Below are 17,896 nucleotides of genomic sequence, written 5' to 3'. Positions count from 1 at the left end.
AAATACTGGATCTCCGTAAAGTAGAAAATATACATGCTGTTTATTTTTCATTCGTGCAGTCTTTTATACTTATGTCATGTTTCTTATAATTGTGCCAATTAGTTTTCAGTTAATACACGTCAGTGTTCACATAGTGTAATGACATCCTAATAGCTGTATCTGTATGTCAGCTAAAAGACAAATAAGGGCCTTCTGAAGAATGCCAACTTGCAAGCTTGACAGATTTGTTCTTAGAATATAAAAAGATACATTTGAAAATAATGCAATGAAAGAAATATTTTCAGCTTGAGCCATTGCTTTTTGTTTTGTACTTGACGTCATCAGTGTTCAAGGATACTTAAGCAGAAAGCTTGACTAACACGCCTGTGAATCTTATGTCCTGTTGGCACTAATGGTCCTTCTTTGCATACTAATATTGTTGTGCCATTGTGAACTCTTCTAATGACACAGACTCCCCACCCCTACCTCTTCTTTCTTCTTAAGAAATTATGTGCTTTCTGGAAATCTAAGTTCAGGTATCTGAGGTTCTGATGTAAGTTTGGGTATGTGTACAGCAGCATAAACCAAACAATTTTAGTAATGGTGTCTAAGTTGAATTTTTTTACCTTACCATCTTGGCAAATTGTGTTTTACTGAGGCATTCCTAAACTGGACTGCATATAATTATATCCAAGAGGCAATCTCACACTAACTTGAATCTTGTGATAGACACATCACACCAGACAGGTTCTCAATATGTTTGCCTTCTGTAAATGTAATAACATGAAGAGCTTATGTTTCTTTTGAAAGATTGCAGTTATATGAAGAAAATATTTTTGTTTGCTTTGAGATCATGTGATTGGAGCTTGGCACACTTTTAAAGGTGAACAACATTTAACATTTCAACTTGGTCACTGGCACAGTGCTGGGATTACCATCCATGCACAATTTCATACAATTTTTGCAGCATATTTATTGGCTCTAGGAACACTTTTAGCTGTAAATTGGGGCTGTACATTTATGCTGTACCTGTATTTCACGCTTGTTTCACACAGTGTCTATTGTTATGCGTGGGTGGTAGACTGATATTTGCTTTGTATCTAACTGTTGATAGTGTGTTGAAAAAGATGGAAGGCTGTATGCATCGAAGCAAAAAAGAAAGGTGGTGTGATGATAATCTTCAATTAAGCTTTAGGTTCTGAAATAGGTATTTAACTCATACATGTCTGAAGATGCTCAAATTCATAATGACAATGTGTCACTTTATTTTAGGTGGTGGTGGACAGTCTATGAGAGTTCAGGTAGAACAACCTCGAATTCAAAGAGTTCCAGTAGGGTCGACTGTGACAATACGCTGCACGGGATATTCACAGTCAAAGGTAAGGTTCCTTCAGTTTTCTGCATTTTTGGTAATGCTTTTGCTACTTCCTATCGTAAAAAACTGCCAGAAAAACGAAGGGCTTTGGAGAGTGAACTAACAACAGCTTTTTGTTATATTTGTTTCCATTGCTGGTGTCCTCCTATGACTGTCTACGATTAAATTTTGTTTCAGGCACCTTTCTCTTTGGTGTGGACCAAAGAATCTGGTAGCTTGCCTCTAAGAGCCACAGAAGCAAGTGGAATATTGACGGTGCCTGATGTTCGTGTTGAAGACAATGGAACATATGTGTGCACCGGTTCAGATGTCTCAAGTGTTGCCCAAGACAAGGCCGTTCTTCTTGTTGATGGTAATCATGAATGCTGCCCACTGGACAAGCTTTTCTTTGTTATAGTAGTTCTCGAGACATGCTTCATGACTTGGGTATTATTCAGTAATCATGTATAACAAAGAAAGCTTAGATAAATTGTTAGTGAAAGGTTACAGCATAAGAAGTAGTAGCACACAGGACACATGCTGGCATGGGCCCCTTGCACCACTTGTGTTTTTCTCTTTTCATGCTGTGGTTACACTATGTACCAACTCACCTAGCATGCTACCCTTGAGCAAATCACAAGCTTGCAAGGATGGGCAGCACCATGCATTCTGTGTTACTCAGGCTATGAAGAGGCATAGAGAACTTCCTGAGAGACTAAGGTGCTAATGGTTGAAATATTTTAAGGAGTAATAATAAAATAAGGGAGAGTGTTGGGTGTGGCCCATATTTTTCATCAAGAGTGGTATAAAGATGAAATGGTGGATTGACTGTGCTTGTGTAAAATTGTTTCACATAACATGTCACTTGTTTAATGTCACACTGAAGTAGTGTGATTGTATTCTTTGAGCTGGGTAGGTCACCACCTCTTTGATACTCACATGATTCATGCTCACATTTTGTTTTCCAGGGCTTGACCAGAAATCAGCCCCACGAGCACGAATTGAGCCACATTTCCAAGAGGTTAACGTTGGTCAGCCAGTTGAGTTCCGTTGCCTAGCTGATGGCTTCCCCGAGCCAACTGTTAAATGGTCAGGAGGCCGCAATGGTATGGTCAACCCAGAGTCTACATTTATTGATGGAGTCTTCCGGATACCTGCTGCTCGGAAGTCTGATGAAGCAGAGTACTTTTGTACTGCAAGCAATGCCATGGGAACAGATAACATTAGGACAGTGCTGTTTGTGAAAGGAGGTAAGCAAGTATTCGAGTGACTGGTGTTAAGAAAGTTTTTGGACAGTTTTCGTCATTGCTGTTATGGAGGCTGAGCCTTTTCTTTCTTTCATGAAGCTTTTGAAGCTTTTGATAGCGTTATGAGTGATGAAATAACAGTTAATATTTTCTCTTCACATTCACTTCAGGGACTGCCAAAAGAACACAAAAGAGCATAAGGATGAATTCTTAGGCATTTTTTTATAATTCAATAACAGGAGAATAAGCCTTTGTTAAATAAGAGGCTTTTAGCCATTGTTAGAAGGGTTTACACTGCTAGAGTGGCTCAGTCCTTTTGGCTAGTAAATGTGGTTTATCAGTTGTACTTGTACGTGGCTGCAAAAAATTTTAAGATTTCTTAATTTCATTTGTCCTTGTGCAGTAAACCCAGATGGCTCAGGTATTTGCTGGACAACAGTGGGTAGCTAAATTTACTTTCATGTTATTATTTGCTGCAGACTGGTTTTGAACAGAGCACACTGTAAGACCCTAAAATTTCAAGGCCCTGACTATTTGTAAAATGAGGACTTGGGGCAACATTAGTGACTACTAAACTTTGCAATTTTAGGCTTGGGCCCTACGGCTCACTTGGGCCGCAAAATACCCTTTCCATTTTTCCCACCAGTTCTGCCTTCTTGAAACAGTGCGAACTGCTTAGCCTTTTACTTGGTCTTTTAGACACGTGTTCATGCATCCTTTCTCTTGCATCACTCCTTGTCTGAGGGATGCATTAGCTTAGTGTCCACATTTCTTTCCTGAAAACTTCGCATGCCCTTAAATTTCGCAACATTTTACAATAGCAAAATTCGTGTAAATTGAGGGCATGTGAATGTAATGGGTTTTGCACAAATGAAGAAAAAACAAGCTAGAATATTTTCTCATATTATGTGCTTGTACAATGCAGTGCCTCACACTGTACAGAAATTTTTGTGCATTGTGTTGCATTTCTTTACAGGTGTCTGTGTGTATCTAGCTAAGCTTAATTTCAAGAATTTATTTTATTCCTAAGTGTTCAAATATAAATTACATATATGTTTTGCTGTGCAATACTGATAACTTAAAGTTCAGCTAAAACCACAAAATATTTTCTTCTTAAACTGGAACTGCAGTTATAACACTTGCCCATTTTTAGCAGTGCTATGCACTTTCTTTTTATTGTGTCAGCTACATATTGCACAATCTTGATCTTGTACCCAGTTTATACATCACAGGAGCAGTCATTCACTACAAGGCTAGTAAATTAATTATGTCAGCTTTCACAAATAAATAATTTTCATGTTATTTTGACTGTAATGATATTCACTTGCTTAATCCACTAAGTATTGTCTCTTGCTCTAGCAGTGTACGTGAATCTGCATACTGGTTGGAAGTTGTGTATTCACTGAGACTAATACATGCGCATCACACAACCATGTGCTGGTGAGGGATCCGAGTACTTCCAAAGCACCAACTGCAATGCTAGAATGCCTGCACTGCAGTGACAGGCACTGTTGTTTTATGTCATAAACCAGAGACAAGTCGTTTTACTTTCACTCCAAAGTCATGCTAAAAGGTTGCTGAACACTTTTATACTTAATTTTTGGGTTTCTGATACCGGTAGATGCCATGATATTCTACTTCAGAACAACATTCATTTGGGCCAGATGGTGCATACTTGAATTAGGAAGGAACAGTGCCAACTAAGACGATCACGAGAGGATCGTTCTCCTGTGTCGTTCTCCCTCTCGTAATCAACTTAGTTGGCGCTGTTCCTTCCTAATTCATGATATTCTACTCTTTGAGATCTTCATTACTCATACTGCGCACCTCTTTCATCTATCTTGCAAGTGGCAGACCTCTGTACTTTGCAATTTATTATAATTTTAGGCAACAAGTTCATCTGTTTGCTGCAATCATGCTATAATATGTGCCTGTACTGGCTAGGTGTCTGGCTGTATAATATAATTTTTGCCTGTAGGTAATTTTACAGTTTTTGTAATTTCTATTACCTTTGTGGTTTGAAAGCTACAAAGGCCAACACTGAGAAGCAAGATTCTAAAGGACGGTTAGGTTATAGATGATAAGAGCTAAGAAACCCAACAAGCAAAAGAGAGCTTACCTTTCTTGGTGACTATGAAACCACCTCCTATAACTCTTTCTTTACTAACCTCTCTGAAGAAGAAACAATGGCTGCCATTGTTTCTGAAGATGACTCAGGTGCTGGAGAGGGCCCCCACCTTACCATCCACCCTACAAGTCTTGAGGCCAGAAAAGGAGAGACGGTACGCTTTGACTGCCGAGCTTCTGGACGGCCTACACCAAACATCACATGGTCATATTCTGGTGGCCCGATGCCAGACAATGCAAACCAGGTTAGTTTGTACAGAAGTAGCTATAATGCTTTTGATTAGCATTGCGTTAGCAAAACATCTGTTACACATATCTAAGGTTGAGCAAATAAATTTGTGCTGATTGCAGCACATGCTGAAAAGACAGGTTTGTTTGGAATTTGTTTGGTAAAAATTAAAGATCACAGTTGCAGCAAGTTCTGTAGAGATGTGCGAATACAGTAGAACTTGGTTGGTACGTTTCCGTTACGTACGTTTTCCCGGCGCCAACGTTCGCAATCGAGACCACAAAAATAATGCAATAGAGTTGCGCTCATTTTTTACCGGTTCATACATTCCCGGAAAACATAATTTTTCGGCACCAACGTTCAGCACGTCGCCGAATTTAGGTCGTATGATATGCCCTCCGGCCGCTAGATCCCATGTAAACAAGAAAATACGCGAGGCGCACGCGATCAAGAACAGTATATATAGCTGCCCGCCGCGGCAGCTTCACCGCAATGCTTGCCCACCTGTTAAATGCGTTGCCGCGCACTCAGTTTTTCATTTCGGTACCAGCAAATCTTCTCCGGGCTCGTCGCAAGCAGCATTCACAGCTATCATCGTCGATACTATTGCAATAAGCATCTTTGCCTATCTTTTTCACAACACGTGGTGCTGTCGGAAGCATACCGCAAGCTTTTAATAGGCGATAACCGAAGTATGCCACTACGCCGCCGCTCCCTGCTGCAGACTGCGATCGGATACGTTTTCTGGCCGCTGGATCACATGCGAACAAGAAGAGTCGCGAGGCGCACGCGATCGAGAATAGTAGAAAAGTTTACACCCTTTGGAGTGCCCCTTCTGCCACGCAACGATAATCGTCATCTGCCTTGATGCGTTTCCTTTCTTTAACACTGCGAGCCCGGTACTTTCCAGTAACGAACGGCATGCGCGTTATCAGCATGATAGCTTTCCTGACAGGAAAGTAGTGGACGCGGCGTTATCAAGAAAAGAAACGCATCAAGGCAGATGACGATTATTGTTGTGTGGCAGAAGGGGCAGTCCAAAGGGTGTAAACTTTTTTTTAGAGTGTATATAGCCGGCCCGTCTCAGGTGGAAACGACGGGGCGCACGGTTTCTTACTCTGATACCAGCAAATCTCTGCCCGGCTTGTCGCACAGCGCGTTCACGACTATCGCCATCAAAGCTATTGCGATAAGCATCCTCACCTATCTGTTTTACAGCACATGGTGTGCAGTGCCATTGGTAGTGTACTGCATGTTTTTAGCAGGCGATAATCCATATCGTTCCCTGCTGCAGGCAGCGTGATGTGGGCATCACGTTTCGCTTCGGTGGCATCCCGCGTCGCCCACCAGCTCGATTTCGTTTCGGTTTCCCGTCGCCCTCTTAAAACACCACGCAATAGGAAAACAAAACCCGTCTCGGGCTGCTGGAACACGACCTGCACGATGCCTGTTGGCGCCTCGTGCCGCAGCGATTCACGTGACATGACGCTTCGCATTACGTAGATGTCAACAATAGTTGAGTCTGTCAAATTTTTTAGTTATTTTGTATCGTACGTTTTCCCAGTTGGTGCGGTCTTTCCGTGTTTTTTTTTTTTTTTCCCGAAAACATATCAACAATTGTTGATATGTTTTATGTTTTCTGTTGATAGGTTCTACTGTACTCAAAACTTTCAAATAACGAATCGATTCGGTCTTCGAATTGAATAGTCACTATTCATAAACGCGAATTTTTTTCTAATACGTTTCAAATATTTCACTACGCCAACTGTTCCAAAATAAAATAAAATTGGAGCAAAAGTACAGTAAATTTTCACCCCTGCAGGCATAGTATAAACATAAAACAGAACTGGCGTAGTGGAGCAGGCACTGTCACTTAGGTAGCCATACTTTACGGGCTGTGGAGCAATCATTTCCTCACTCTGAAGGGCTCTGTTCATGTGAAGAAACTACTTGTTTGCTCCTAATGCTCCATTTATGTCTTTAATAAACAATGCTTCACTATGTAATGACAGAAACTTGCTAACTTTAAGAATACTGGGCTGTGAACATTGTTTTATATTTTGTGATAACAGCCATTCATTATTCAAAGACTATTAGAAAGGTATTCGATATTCAATTCAACTCCCTTGTGGCGCTATTTGATTCGTACTTGATTTGGTCCCAAAATCGCTATTCGCACACCCCTAAAGTTCTGAACATCTTTTATTGAAAGACCACTGCTGTGCACAGAATTAACCTCAGTAATGGCTGGCCTGTGCAACTTCATTTTTGCATGAGCTTTCTCAGCATTGCAAAGTGCATCTTTTTTCATTATAACTAAGATTTGAACACTATTCTTGTGCTGTGAAGCTTGCAAACTCTGTCTGAAAGGTTTTGCCTTAACAAAGTCTTCCTAAAAAGTTTTTCAAGTTAGGTTGCCTTAATTGCGGATATTTTCGTGATACTAATGTTTTTCATGTTGCACCGAGAGAGAGAGAGATACAAGCTTTAATGATATGGTGGAGATGTTGGCCTGGCTGATCACCGGACATGCTACTCTGAGCCCATGTAATGACTGAATGTGGTTTTGTTCATGACCATGAAAATTCTTGTGTAGCTCCTATGATAATTCATTATTGGGCAAAACAGTTTTAAATAGGAAATAGGAAAGAAAGGTTATATGGTACAAACAGACATTGTATGGACTTTCTATTTTTGGTGGAAGCTGCGGCATTTTGAGCATATGTGCTGCTGCCTTCAAATTTGGTCTGTTTGTGGCTCATAACATCTGTTACCAACCACAGAGGAGCTGCACTGGGTACCTTTGCCAAGAGCTTGGACACTTGAATGGTTGCATGAAATATATTAGCATTGTTGATGGGCGAATCGTGAAATCAGTGAATTGATTTAAAATGAAAAATAACTCGCTTTGAATGTTGAACTGAACAGTTGATACCCATGCTAAAAAAGTAGGGAAAGAGGGAAGATACAAGAGGGCCAGCCAAACCTGAATTCTGTTTTTTTTTAAGGTTTAAGTGCTGTTAACAGGACAGAAATGAAAGTGGTGCATCTATCTGGACAACATTTAAGTAAGCAATAAATAGTCATCACAATTTAAGTGATCGTGATGATCATAATAACCAAATAAAGAAGCTAAACAGTGCCCTGTTCGTCTCTCTACACTGTACAATCTTGCTACTGGTTCAAGCGTAGTGACCCACATCAAAAAGATTAGCCTTGACTTGCAAAGATCAATGCAATAAATCTTCTTGCAAAAGTTGTGGTATGTCTGTGTACACAACCATAAGCAAACATTTCTAAACACCAAATAATTTTAATATAGAGTATTAATTCAATAACAAGAATGTTCTGTTCATATTAATATGTTGAACACTCTTACACTTCTAGCAAATAATATTGCTTATATCTCTTCATTATGCGCCTATGTAATTAGGATTGTTGCCTAATTTCTACTACTTAAATATCAGTTGTGTCAACTTGCAAAGTTATTGAAGTCAAAGCTTCAGGCAACTAATGCTTCTGCTACACAGCAATTTGGTTGACCCATGAAGAATATTGTGGAACAGCCAAAAACAATGCATTTTGCAGGGATGGGACTCCTGTGCCAATTGTGCCATTTTTACACAAATGTAAATGCCTGTGCCAAACTGCACCAAACACAGAAAGCTGTCAGAAAGTGCCCCACGCTGCACCAGAACGTCTTTGGCATGTGTGCTCCGGCAGTTGCCACCAACAGCAAGCGGATTCTTTCTCCGAAAAAAAGTGAAGCCATTCACATTCCGCAGACTGTGCGCCGGCGCCTCCCACAAAGTTTCTCGTAATTTTTGCACTCAACTTTTTGGTTTTTCCTGCAAGAAGCCGGCACGTGTGGACACTCCCGGTTGCTGCTTTCGAAACAGCCAGGGCACCTGTATTCAGAGTGTACTAGAACACGGTTGAGTGGGCCCAACAGCATGGCACTCCCTAGCTGAGGTGCAAAACAACGAAAAGTAGGCTTCAGGCTCTGCAAGTGAACTAGATAGTAGAGCGGCACGCATTGCAGCAGGTTCACCGGGCGGGCATCTCTGTCCCTAGAGCTCATATAGTGTAAAACTATTCCAATCTATTTAATGCCACATGGGTGATGCCTGAGCCATTCTCACTAAGCACAAAGGGCTACTGGAGGACGTGTAATAAAAACATATTGGAATAGTTTTACGTTATACCATAAAGGTAAGCATTAGGTACTTTAAAATCATCCTGGTCTGTTATGTAGAAATGGCTTTCAATAAACCACAGTAGTTCATAACTCTGGCTTCTCCGTACGGTGGGTTAATGAAGCACACCTCTGGGCACCTCACCTGCACTGTTGAAACAGTAAAGAGAAATGTATTTATAAGAAATGTCTTTGGCTATATTTCAAAATTTCGGACTCACTATTGCACAATGCATAGTTTTCTTTTGTGTGTGTGATTGCTACCACTAATTAAAAATCTACAGGCACTATTATCAAAATTTGCATGCACTAGACAGTTTTTGTATCAGGGTGATCTGCTTTAAAATTCAGCTTAAGAGACATTGGTTAAGGCTGTTGCAGTAGAGCGCTTGTGCTGGTTTATTCTGTGTTTTGTTTGTCGTGGTATTGAAGTGCACTGAGTTATGGCTGCCACCGGTTGGTCTGGGGACGAGGTTTCAGCGACCTTCAACAGCATCTGCTTGGAGCTCAAACCAGATTGACCATCGGAGAAATGTCCAATGGGGAAGACGAGATGATGTAAAAACAAATAACAGAAGTTTAATGCATTGTTACAGGTGAGCGATGTGCTCCAAGATAAAAAGCACAAAAACATTCAGCGTGCGTGCTCCTGCATGCATGGGCAGAGAAGATCGGTCTGTGGCATCTTGCTGACCTTCTTATACCCTCCACCATCCGGGCAACCTCATTCTCTCTTGTTTTTTGGTAGGGGACCTTGTCAGCCTACTGGTCAGCCCACACAGGAATTCAGAGAGAAACCACTACCTGGCATAGAGGGGTTGAACATAGGGCAAAGGAGAGTAGGATTTATTTGCACTGGTGCACAATCCCGTCACACACACCTGACGGACAAGTCTTTTCATGTTGACGAGCATGACGATTAGGCACGTCGAGTCTCAGGTGCTTGGCATCCGTTCCATTCGTCGCTGTACACAGTGAACCATAACAGCTGCCATATTCCATTTTCCACCAAAATTCAGATTGGCCTGCTCCAAACTGCTTCAAAATAAAATTTTATCTGCTCCAAATTGCTCCAAAATCAAGTTTATTCTGCTCCAAGCTGCTGCAAAATGCAATTGTGTCTGCTCCAAACTGCTCTATAATGCAATTTATTTTTGCTCCGAAAATTGCTCTAAAATGACTTTGGGCAGTCCTGCTCCTGAGTTTGCGTTAGAGTGTGGTCTGGGTCTTGTATTTATTTATGCAAGGCTAATAATATCTGTGCACGTTCCTATGAAATACAGCTGCACAAAAAGAATTACGGCAGATAGTCATCTCACCATGACTGTCGATGGTAATGCGATGAGCGTTCAAGCAACGCAGTGACACGCCGCATTTCTTAAGTCACGTTTAGTTAACATCTGTAGTCATCATCATCATCATCAGCCTGGTTACGCCCACTGCAGGGCAAAGGCCTCTCCCATACTCTTCCAACTGCCCCGGTCATGTACTAATTGTGGCCATGTTGACCCTCCAAACTTCCTGATCTCATCTGCCCACCTAACTTTCTGTCGCCCTCTGCTACGCTTCCCTTCCCTCGAAATCCAGTCCGTAACCCTTAATGACCATCGGTTATCTTCCCTCCTCATTACATGTCCTGCCCATGCCCATTTCTTTTTCTTGATTTTAACTAAGATGTCATTAATGCGTGTTTGTTCCCTCACCCAATCTGCTCTTTTCTTATCCCTTAACGTTTCACCTATCATTCTTCTTTCCATAGCTCGTTGTGTCGTCCTCAATTTAAGTAGAACCCTTTTCGTAAGCCTCCAGGTTTCTGCCCCGTACGTGAGTACTGGTAAGACACAGCTGTTATATACTTTTCTCTTGAGGGATAATGGCAACCTGCTGTTCATGATCTGAAAATGCCTGCCAAACGCACCCCAGCCCATTCTTATTCTTCTGATTATTTCAGTCTCATGATCTGGATCCGCAGTCACTACCTGTCCTAAGTAGATGTATTCCCTTACTGCTTCCAGTGCCTCGCTACCTATTGTAAACTGCTGTTCTCTTCCGAGACTGTTAAACATTACTGTAGTTTTCTGCAGATTAATTTTTAGACCCACCCTTCAGCTTTGTCTCTCCAGGCCAGTGAGCATGCATTGCAGTTGGTCCCTTGAGTTACTAAGCAAGGCAATATCATCAGCGAATCTCAAGTTACTAAGGTATTCTCCATTAACTCTTATCCCCAATTCTTCCCACTCCAGGTCTCTGAATACCTCCCGTAAACACGCTGTGAAAAGCATTGGAGAGATCGTATCTCCCTGCCTGACGCCTTTCTTTATTGGGTTTTTTTTGCTTTCTTTATGGAGGACTACGGTGGCTGTGGAGCCGCTATAGATATCTTTCAGTACTTTTACATACAGCTCGTCTACACCCTGATTCCGCAATGCCTCCATGACTGCTGAGGTTTTGACATCTGTAGTGGTTATTCTTAAACTTCCATTGCTTTGGTGATATGCAATGTACTCCAGTGTAGTCCCACTTTGCTATGGCACTCGCTTGCCATGGTCCTTGTGAGCATGGCAGCATGGCAACACCTCGTCGCAGTCACATTGATGGAATGATGAAGAAGGAATGACATTGATGGAAAAACAAACACAATATAACTACAACGAGATGACAATTTTTAAATAATCACAGTGGTCATCATGTTGCCACCATTTTACAAGTCTGTGATGATGATGGCAGGACGACAATGGTGTGAGGATGACCAGATGACTGAGCTGGAATAACGACAATGGTACGACCGCGACTGCATGATGAAAATGGTATTAAACAGATGCGTGATAGCAACTTTATGAGGATGACGCATAGAATGACGATGATGGCATGGCAGCAGCAGCATAATCACGATTGAATGGTGGCAGCATAATTACGATAGAATGGCTAAGAAGGAATGATGTCGATGGAACAACGAAGGAGGTAGACGACAATGACATAACGACAGTGGGATGTTACTGAAGTGATGACAATGACAAAAAGACTGCGTGATGATGACAGCATGAAGAGAGTTGCATGCCGAAGTTAGAATGACGATGATGCAACAACCGGGATGGCAGCATGATCACGGCATGATAACAAATGCATGATGTGAAATATTTACAACACAGGACTCTGCTTAAAGAGAAAAATTTAAGGAAGCTTATATTCTGGTTAGCAATACAGGAGAACGAAGGAAAACATTGCAGCATAGGACGCTACGTCTGCTCTGTCAGATAGTGTCTGCCCTCTCTCTGTATGACGATGACACAATGACAATGATAGCATGCCAACGGTATGAGGACAATGAGATGACGATGAGGGTATGACAACAATGGCACGACAAGTTGAATGATGAAGCAGCTTGAGGGATGGTGAAGGAACAATTACGGCAGCATCACGACAGCAATAATGACTGTAAACGATGATGTCATGAGGACAACGACATGATGAGAGTCGGATAACAAATCTGGGATGACGATGATGCAATGACCGCTATGGTATCACCAACATGGGCACATACCTAGTGGCCCAAGCTATTAGACAACTAGGGGCACTGGTTTGCCGCAGAAGGCATGACAATGACAACAGCGAGACAAGTCGGATCACAAAGCTGGAATTATGATGACGCAATGACCACAATGGCATCACGATGGCATCACAACCACGAGCACATAGCTAGTGGCCCAAACTGGTAGACATCTTGGGCCACTGGGTCAGTGTAAGAGGCTGGCTGGCTAACGGGCTGGATGGCTGGCTAGCTAGCTCGCTAGCTAGCCAGCCATTGTGCATGTAGTTACAAGAATATAGGAGCTTTTATAGCAGCATGGCAGTTGAAACAGCAAAGTAAAATACATGGCAGGTTACATTTTCTTGGAAAGACTGAAAGGAGGAGGCAAAATTCTGGCATATTGTTTACGCTAACATTATCCAACATATTCCAAAATATTCGAACCCATTGTTAGCATTAAAGTCTATTAATAAAATTGGTACTTGGTTGGCTGAAATAATCTAGCCACTAAGCAAAGTGATATGACTGGTATTTCCACAAAAAGACAACGATGATTGATTCTTGTGATGAAATAAAATGAGGTCAACTTAAAAGAAGGTAGCAAGACAATGTCGAAGAAGGACCCAACTCCAAGGAGCTGAGAAAAGAGTGGGTGAATGGTTGGTGCAAGTGGAAGAACACATCAAGAGCAGCAGCCCTGTAAGTAAAAGGGGCATAGCCAGCAGAAGGGACACCAGGATTCCATTCAAGGGCACTTGCAGGATTTCAGTTCAATCAAGCAGACATATTGAAGTGCTGCTAACCTGACACTTACTCCACATGAGATAGTCGTTGCTATGCAAAGATAAACAAGCCCACAGAAGTGGCATAATACGTACTTCTGTTTTGAAATCTTATTCATGCCTTTTTCCTCTAGGTGGGAGGTGTGCTGACTTTGCTAAATGTTGACGAACAGAACCAAGGAAACTACATGTGCATTGCCAGCAATCGTTATGGAACAGCACAAGGCCTGGCACCTTTGCAGCTAACAACAAGTATGCCTTCAGTTCCATCATTGTTTTTCTGTTCAAGAACTCTTGTTCTTGGGATTAAAGTTTATGAGTGTGCAGCATTTAGTTAGCAGCATCAGGTGAAGTTTTTAACTGAAGTGCATCTTTCTATTGTGTCTTGTCGTGTTCTTGTGTCTGTCCAGTGTTTAAAGTCAGTTTTTGTTATCAACAGAAAGAAACAGGGGTTAAAACAGTAAATGACAAAGCACTTACGTTGACTCGAAGATATACAGTGGGCTCTCTTTAAACGGAATATCAAGAGACCAGGGAGTTAAGTTCCATTTATCAAAAGTTCCGTTTATCGAGATATTGAGCTCAAGGATACCCTGGATGCTCTTCTGAAAGGGGGCAAATACCTTATTGCCAACAGGAAATAAAGGTGTAGCATAGCTGATTATAGTGCTTCCCTTTACAAAGTTTCTACATGCATGAAGCCATTGATTAGAGCTAGAAGCACTAAGCATAGTTATAAAAAGGAAAGAAGGGCCATTTAGTAAAAAGAAAAAGCCAGTTTAGTGAAGAAAGCACGCTTCAAATCTTCGGTAATTTCTATCTTCGTCTCTAGCATGAGCACATTTTGCAGGCATTTCTGTCTGTGCTGTCATTGAAAATGCTAAGCCAACTCGCAGCTCACTGACATTGCCAACACAAAAAAAGCTGCAGCCAACCACAGTCCCAGTAAGCCACACTTCCATGGCACCAACAAAAGCCAGCAAACGCCGCCTTGGTGAAAATGTGAAGAACTGGCTGGAACTCATGATGTCGCTGAGATTTGCACCTCGGCTTTGTTTTCGTTAATATTTTTTAGTTTTTTTTACTTGGAGTTGGAAAAAATGTCATTATATTAAACAAACGTTTTTGCATCGCCTTAATGCAAAACCAATCAACCATGAGGCTGTTTCGTTTAAGCAGCAATTCTGTTAAGCATCTTCTGTTTACTGAGATTCTACTGTATTTAGTTAGGCAGAAAATGAAATATAAAACAAGTATGTGGGATTGATTGAAGCTTTAAACAGCGATAGATGCTAAGCCATTACACTACTATCAGTCAAGGATGACTGAAAGGTGGGCAAGTTGGTTCTGATTCACAATTGTGGCTGGGCAGCATAAACGGATAGCAGAGACATCAAAAAAGGACCAGACATGTGCTGTCAGTCAAGTTTGACACTTCCATGTGACTCAGTCTTTGTGCATGTTCTAATGTCTACTTTGCCATACTTATGCAGGAAGGAACATCCCTTCAGTACACATTGAACCAGAGAGACAGACTGTGCGTCAAGGAGAGGATGCAAAGTTGCGTTGCATTGCAACAGGAACACCTACACCAGTAATCAAGTTTGCAAAAGTTGGAAGCAACTTCACTCATAGGCACATTGTGAGTGCATTTCTTCCTTCTTTATAAAAGCATTACATTGATTACATAGTTTGTCACAGCTGAAGGTTTCGAAGGCTCCTAAAAATTTTGAACAATGTTCTGGACATGGCCATGCACCAAGTGGCCCAGCAAACCACACTACTAAAATGTCCTCCACAACTAATTTGGTTTGTTCCGTTCTTGCTGTAGCAACCAGGACATGACCATGCACCAACTGGCCCAGCAAACCACACTACTAAAATGTCACTTACAGTGAATTTGTTTCATTCCATCCTTGCTGTAGCCAGCCCATGATGGTTTTCAGAACATGGAAAACATGGCAAATTGGAATTTCATTGCAGCCTATATGCAGAAGCTGACATTAAATCAGGGATTGCGTAATCACCTACCACTGTAGCTTAATGGCTACGACATTACGCTGCTAAGCTCAAGGTCACAGGTTCGATCCCAACTGCGATGGTCACATTTTAATCGGGGCAAGATGAACAAGCTCTCACATACATAGATTTAGGAGCAGATTAAAAAAAACACACGTGGTCAGAATTAATCCTAAGTCCCCCACTATGGGCACGCCTCATAATAAGATTGTAGTTTTGACATGTAAAACCCCAGAATTACAATTAATGTGTAATTAACACAGGCAAGTGCATCACCACAGACCTGTCGATTTTAAGCATTGTGCTTAAGCAGCAAATAAATCCACTGTATTGGTTATTTTCATGTTCTGAAAACCTCTGTGGGCAGTTGTGCTTTCCATAAATAATGCTGCATGAGGCAGTAGAGCACTAATATTAGTCAGAGCAGTGTATAATTTGAAACTCTAGCCACTGCACATGTTTCCTTATTGTACCTAGTTGTAGCAGATGTGAGTTAACATTTCATTGGAATTAAATATTTATTTATTTATTTATTTATTTACTTATTTATTTATTTATTTATTTATTTATTTATTTATTTATTTATTTATTTAAAGAAACCTTACTGGCCCCTAGAGGCATTGTGTAAGGGGGGAGAGTACACTCAAACATTATACAATAATTAGAATAGATATGTGAATACATATACAAAAAATAGTATAAGAAATGCACTAACATACAGTAATGTGGTGTTAAAATTGTACAAAAGACAAACCGAATGCTTTGAACACGAGAGGTCAGAGAACAAGACACTTTCACAAAGTAAAATATAACCAGTAGAATTACAGAGTGAGCGGTACTATATTTGGCTATAACAAAACAATATTTAAAGGGGTAGTAGCACAATAATAATGGGAAGCTCAAGAAAAAATAACACGTTAGGTTATGTAGAGTTTGAAAAATGCATTGTTAGAAGATGCCGGAAATTTTCCTGGTCGCTCTCAGAAGCGATGGCATTAGGAAGATTGTTCCAAAGGTGAATAGCTCTTGGAAAAGTAGAGTAGTTAAATGAATTAGTCTTTCCATAGATGTGCAAGAAATTGAACCATTTGTACAGCCGGTGTGACCTGTAATGAGGAGTTTCAAGAGGCAGAACTGATGGTGCTGTATTATGGACATATTTATTAAATAATGATAGCAGGGCTATATCACAACGATCATGCAGGGGTAAGAGTGAGAGGTCGAGTTTAATTTGTGTTATGCTTTTGTTGTAGTCATAACAATGTGAAATAAAACGCGCAGCCCTATTCTGAATATATTCGAGTTTTTTGATCAAGTATTTCTGATGGGGAGACCAGACGGATGCGGCATATTCAAGCTGAGGTCAAACAAGTGTTAGATAAGCTAGTTTACGAATGTCTTTAGTAGAATTATGCAACTTGCGTCTTATGTACCCTAATGATCTCGAAGCATTGGCGCATATGTATGCAGTGTGCATTGATCACGAAAGAACCGAAGTTAGGTTAACACCAAGATATTTATAATGAGTATCATGCAAAATAGTGATGTTATTTACATGATAAAGAAACATTGATTTAGTATGTTTACGGCTAAAAGAGATAATTTTACATTTAGAAATGTTAAGCTTCATTAGCCAAGTGTTACACCAAAGAGAAATAAGTTCTAGATCTTTTTGGAGGATTGTATGATCATCGGCACATTTGATGGAACGATAAAGAATGCAGTCGTCTGCAAAAATGCGCACGTGTGAGGAAATGTTATTGGGTAAGTCATTAATGTATATTAATGTAATGTATATAAAGGTTGCAAGCGAAAAATTCACCGACAGTTACGATTCTCCCTAACGCGAAATTTGAGTGCAGCTCTATATGCGTTTTCAATTCGTGATATATTGGCTGACACGGACAATCCATTTCGTGTGGCACATTGCAAACGAAGCAAAGCGGGGCACAACCACCTCTCTACTCGGGAGATCACTAGAGGCAGCGCTTGGGTGATGCACCTGTGACGTGTCAGCACCAGACACAGCCGCAGCCACAGACAGACCTCCACTTTTTCTGTACATGCTCTCGCCGCATGCCATCGGTGAAGAACAGATGATGGCAGGCTACTCTGGCGCCATCTCATAATGGTTGTCGCTGCAGAGCCCATCTAGCACAGCATTATGCTTTTCTTCTCACGCTTTTGCCATATCCTCCTTATCCGCCTTCTGCCTCATGATTCTGCTGCACCCTCTTCCGCTTTCCTCCTCGCACTCTCTTTGATATCACCTTCTTTCATCCCCCACTGCACTCCATGTTCACTCTTTGCTGTGCTCGTTCGCTAAACACTAAACACAGGACACTAAACTAGACACTAAACACAGTAATGGCCGCCTAAGAGCTGTGCTCTAAAACAATAAATGTTCAATTTGCTGTAAAAGGCAAATCTTAAAG

General features: G+C 41.2%; 1 protein-coding gene across 1 annotated transcript in view; it reads left to right on the top strand.

Moving 5' to 3' along the window:
- trol (terribly reduced optic lobes) overlaps positions 1-17,896 on the top strand; it is a 591,503-nt gene that overhangs the window by 445,441 nt on the left and 128,166 nt on the right. The window contains exons 68-73 of the mRNA XM_055065643.2: positions 1,252-1,358; positions 1,532-1,706; positions 2,302-2,583; positions 4,789-4,952; positions 13,577-13,694; positions 14,936-15,084. Of these exons, the coding sequence (XP_054921618.1) occupies positions 1,252-1,358; positions 1,532-1,706; positions 2,302-2,583; positions 4,789-4,952; positions 13,577-13,694; positions 14,936-15,084 (995 nt within the window). The remainder of the gene's footprint in view (positions 1-1,251; positions 1,359-1,531; positions 1,707-2,301; positions 2,584-4,788; positions 4,953-13,576; positions 13,695-14,935; positions 15,085-17,896) is intronic.

The sequence above is a fragment of the Dermacentor andersoni genome, chromosome 3 (assembly GCF_023375885.2).
Source record: "Dermacentor andersoni chromosome 3, qqDerAnde1_hic_scaffold, whole genome shotgun sequence".
Taxonomy (NCBI): domain Eukaryota; kingdom Metazoa; phylum Arthropoda; class Arachnida; order Ixodida; family Ixodidae; genus Dermacentor; species Dermacentor andersoni.
The sequence above is the reverse complement of the archived record's forward strand: the minus strand, read 5'-3'. Positions and strand labels throughout refer to the sequence as shown.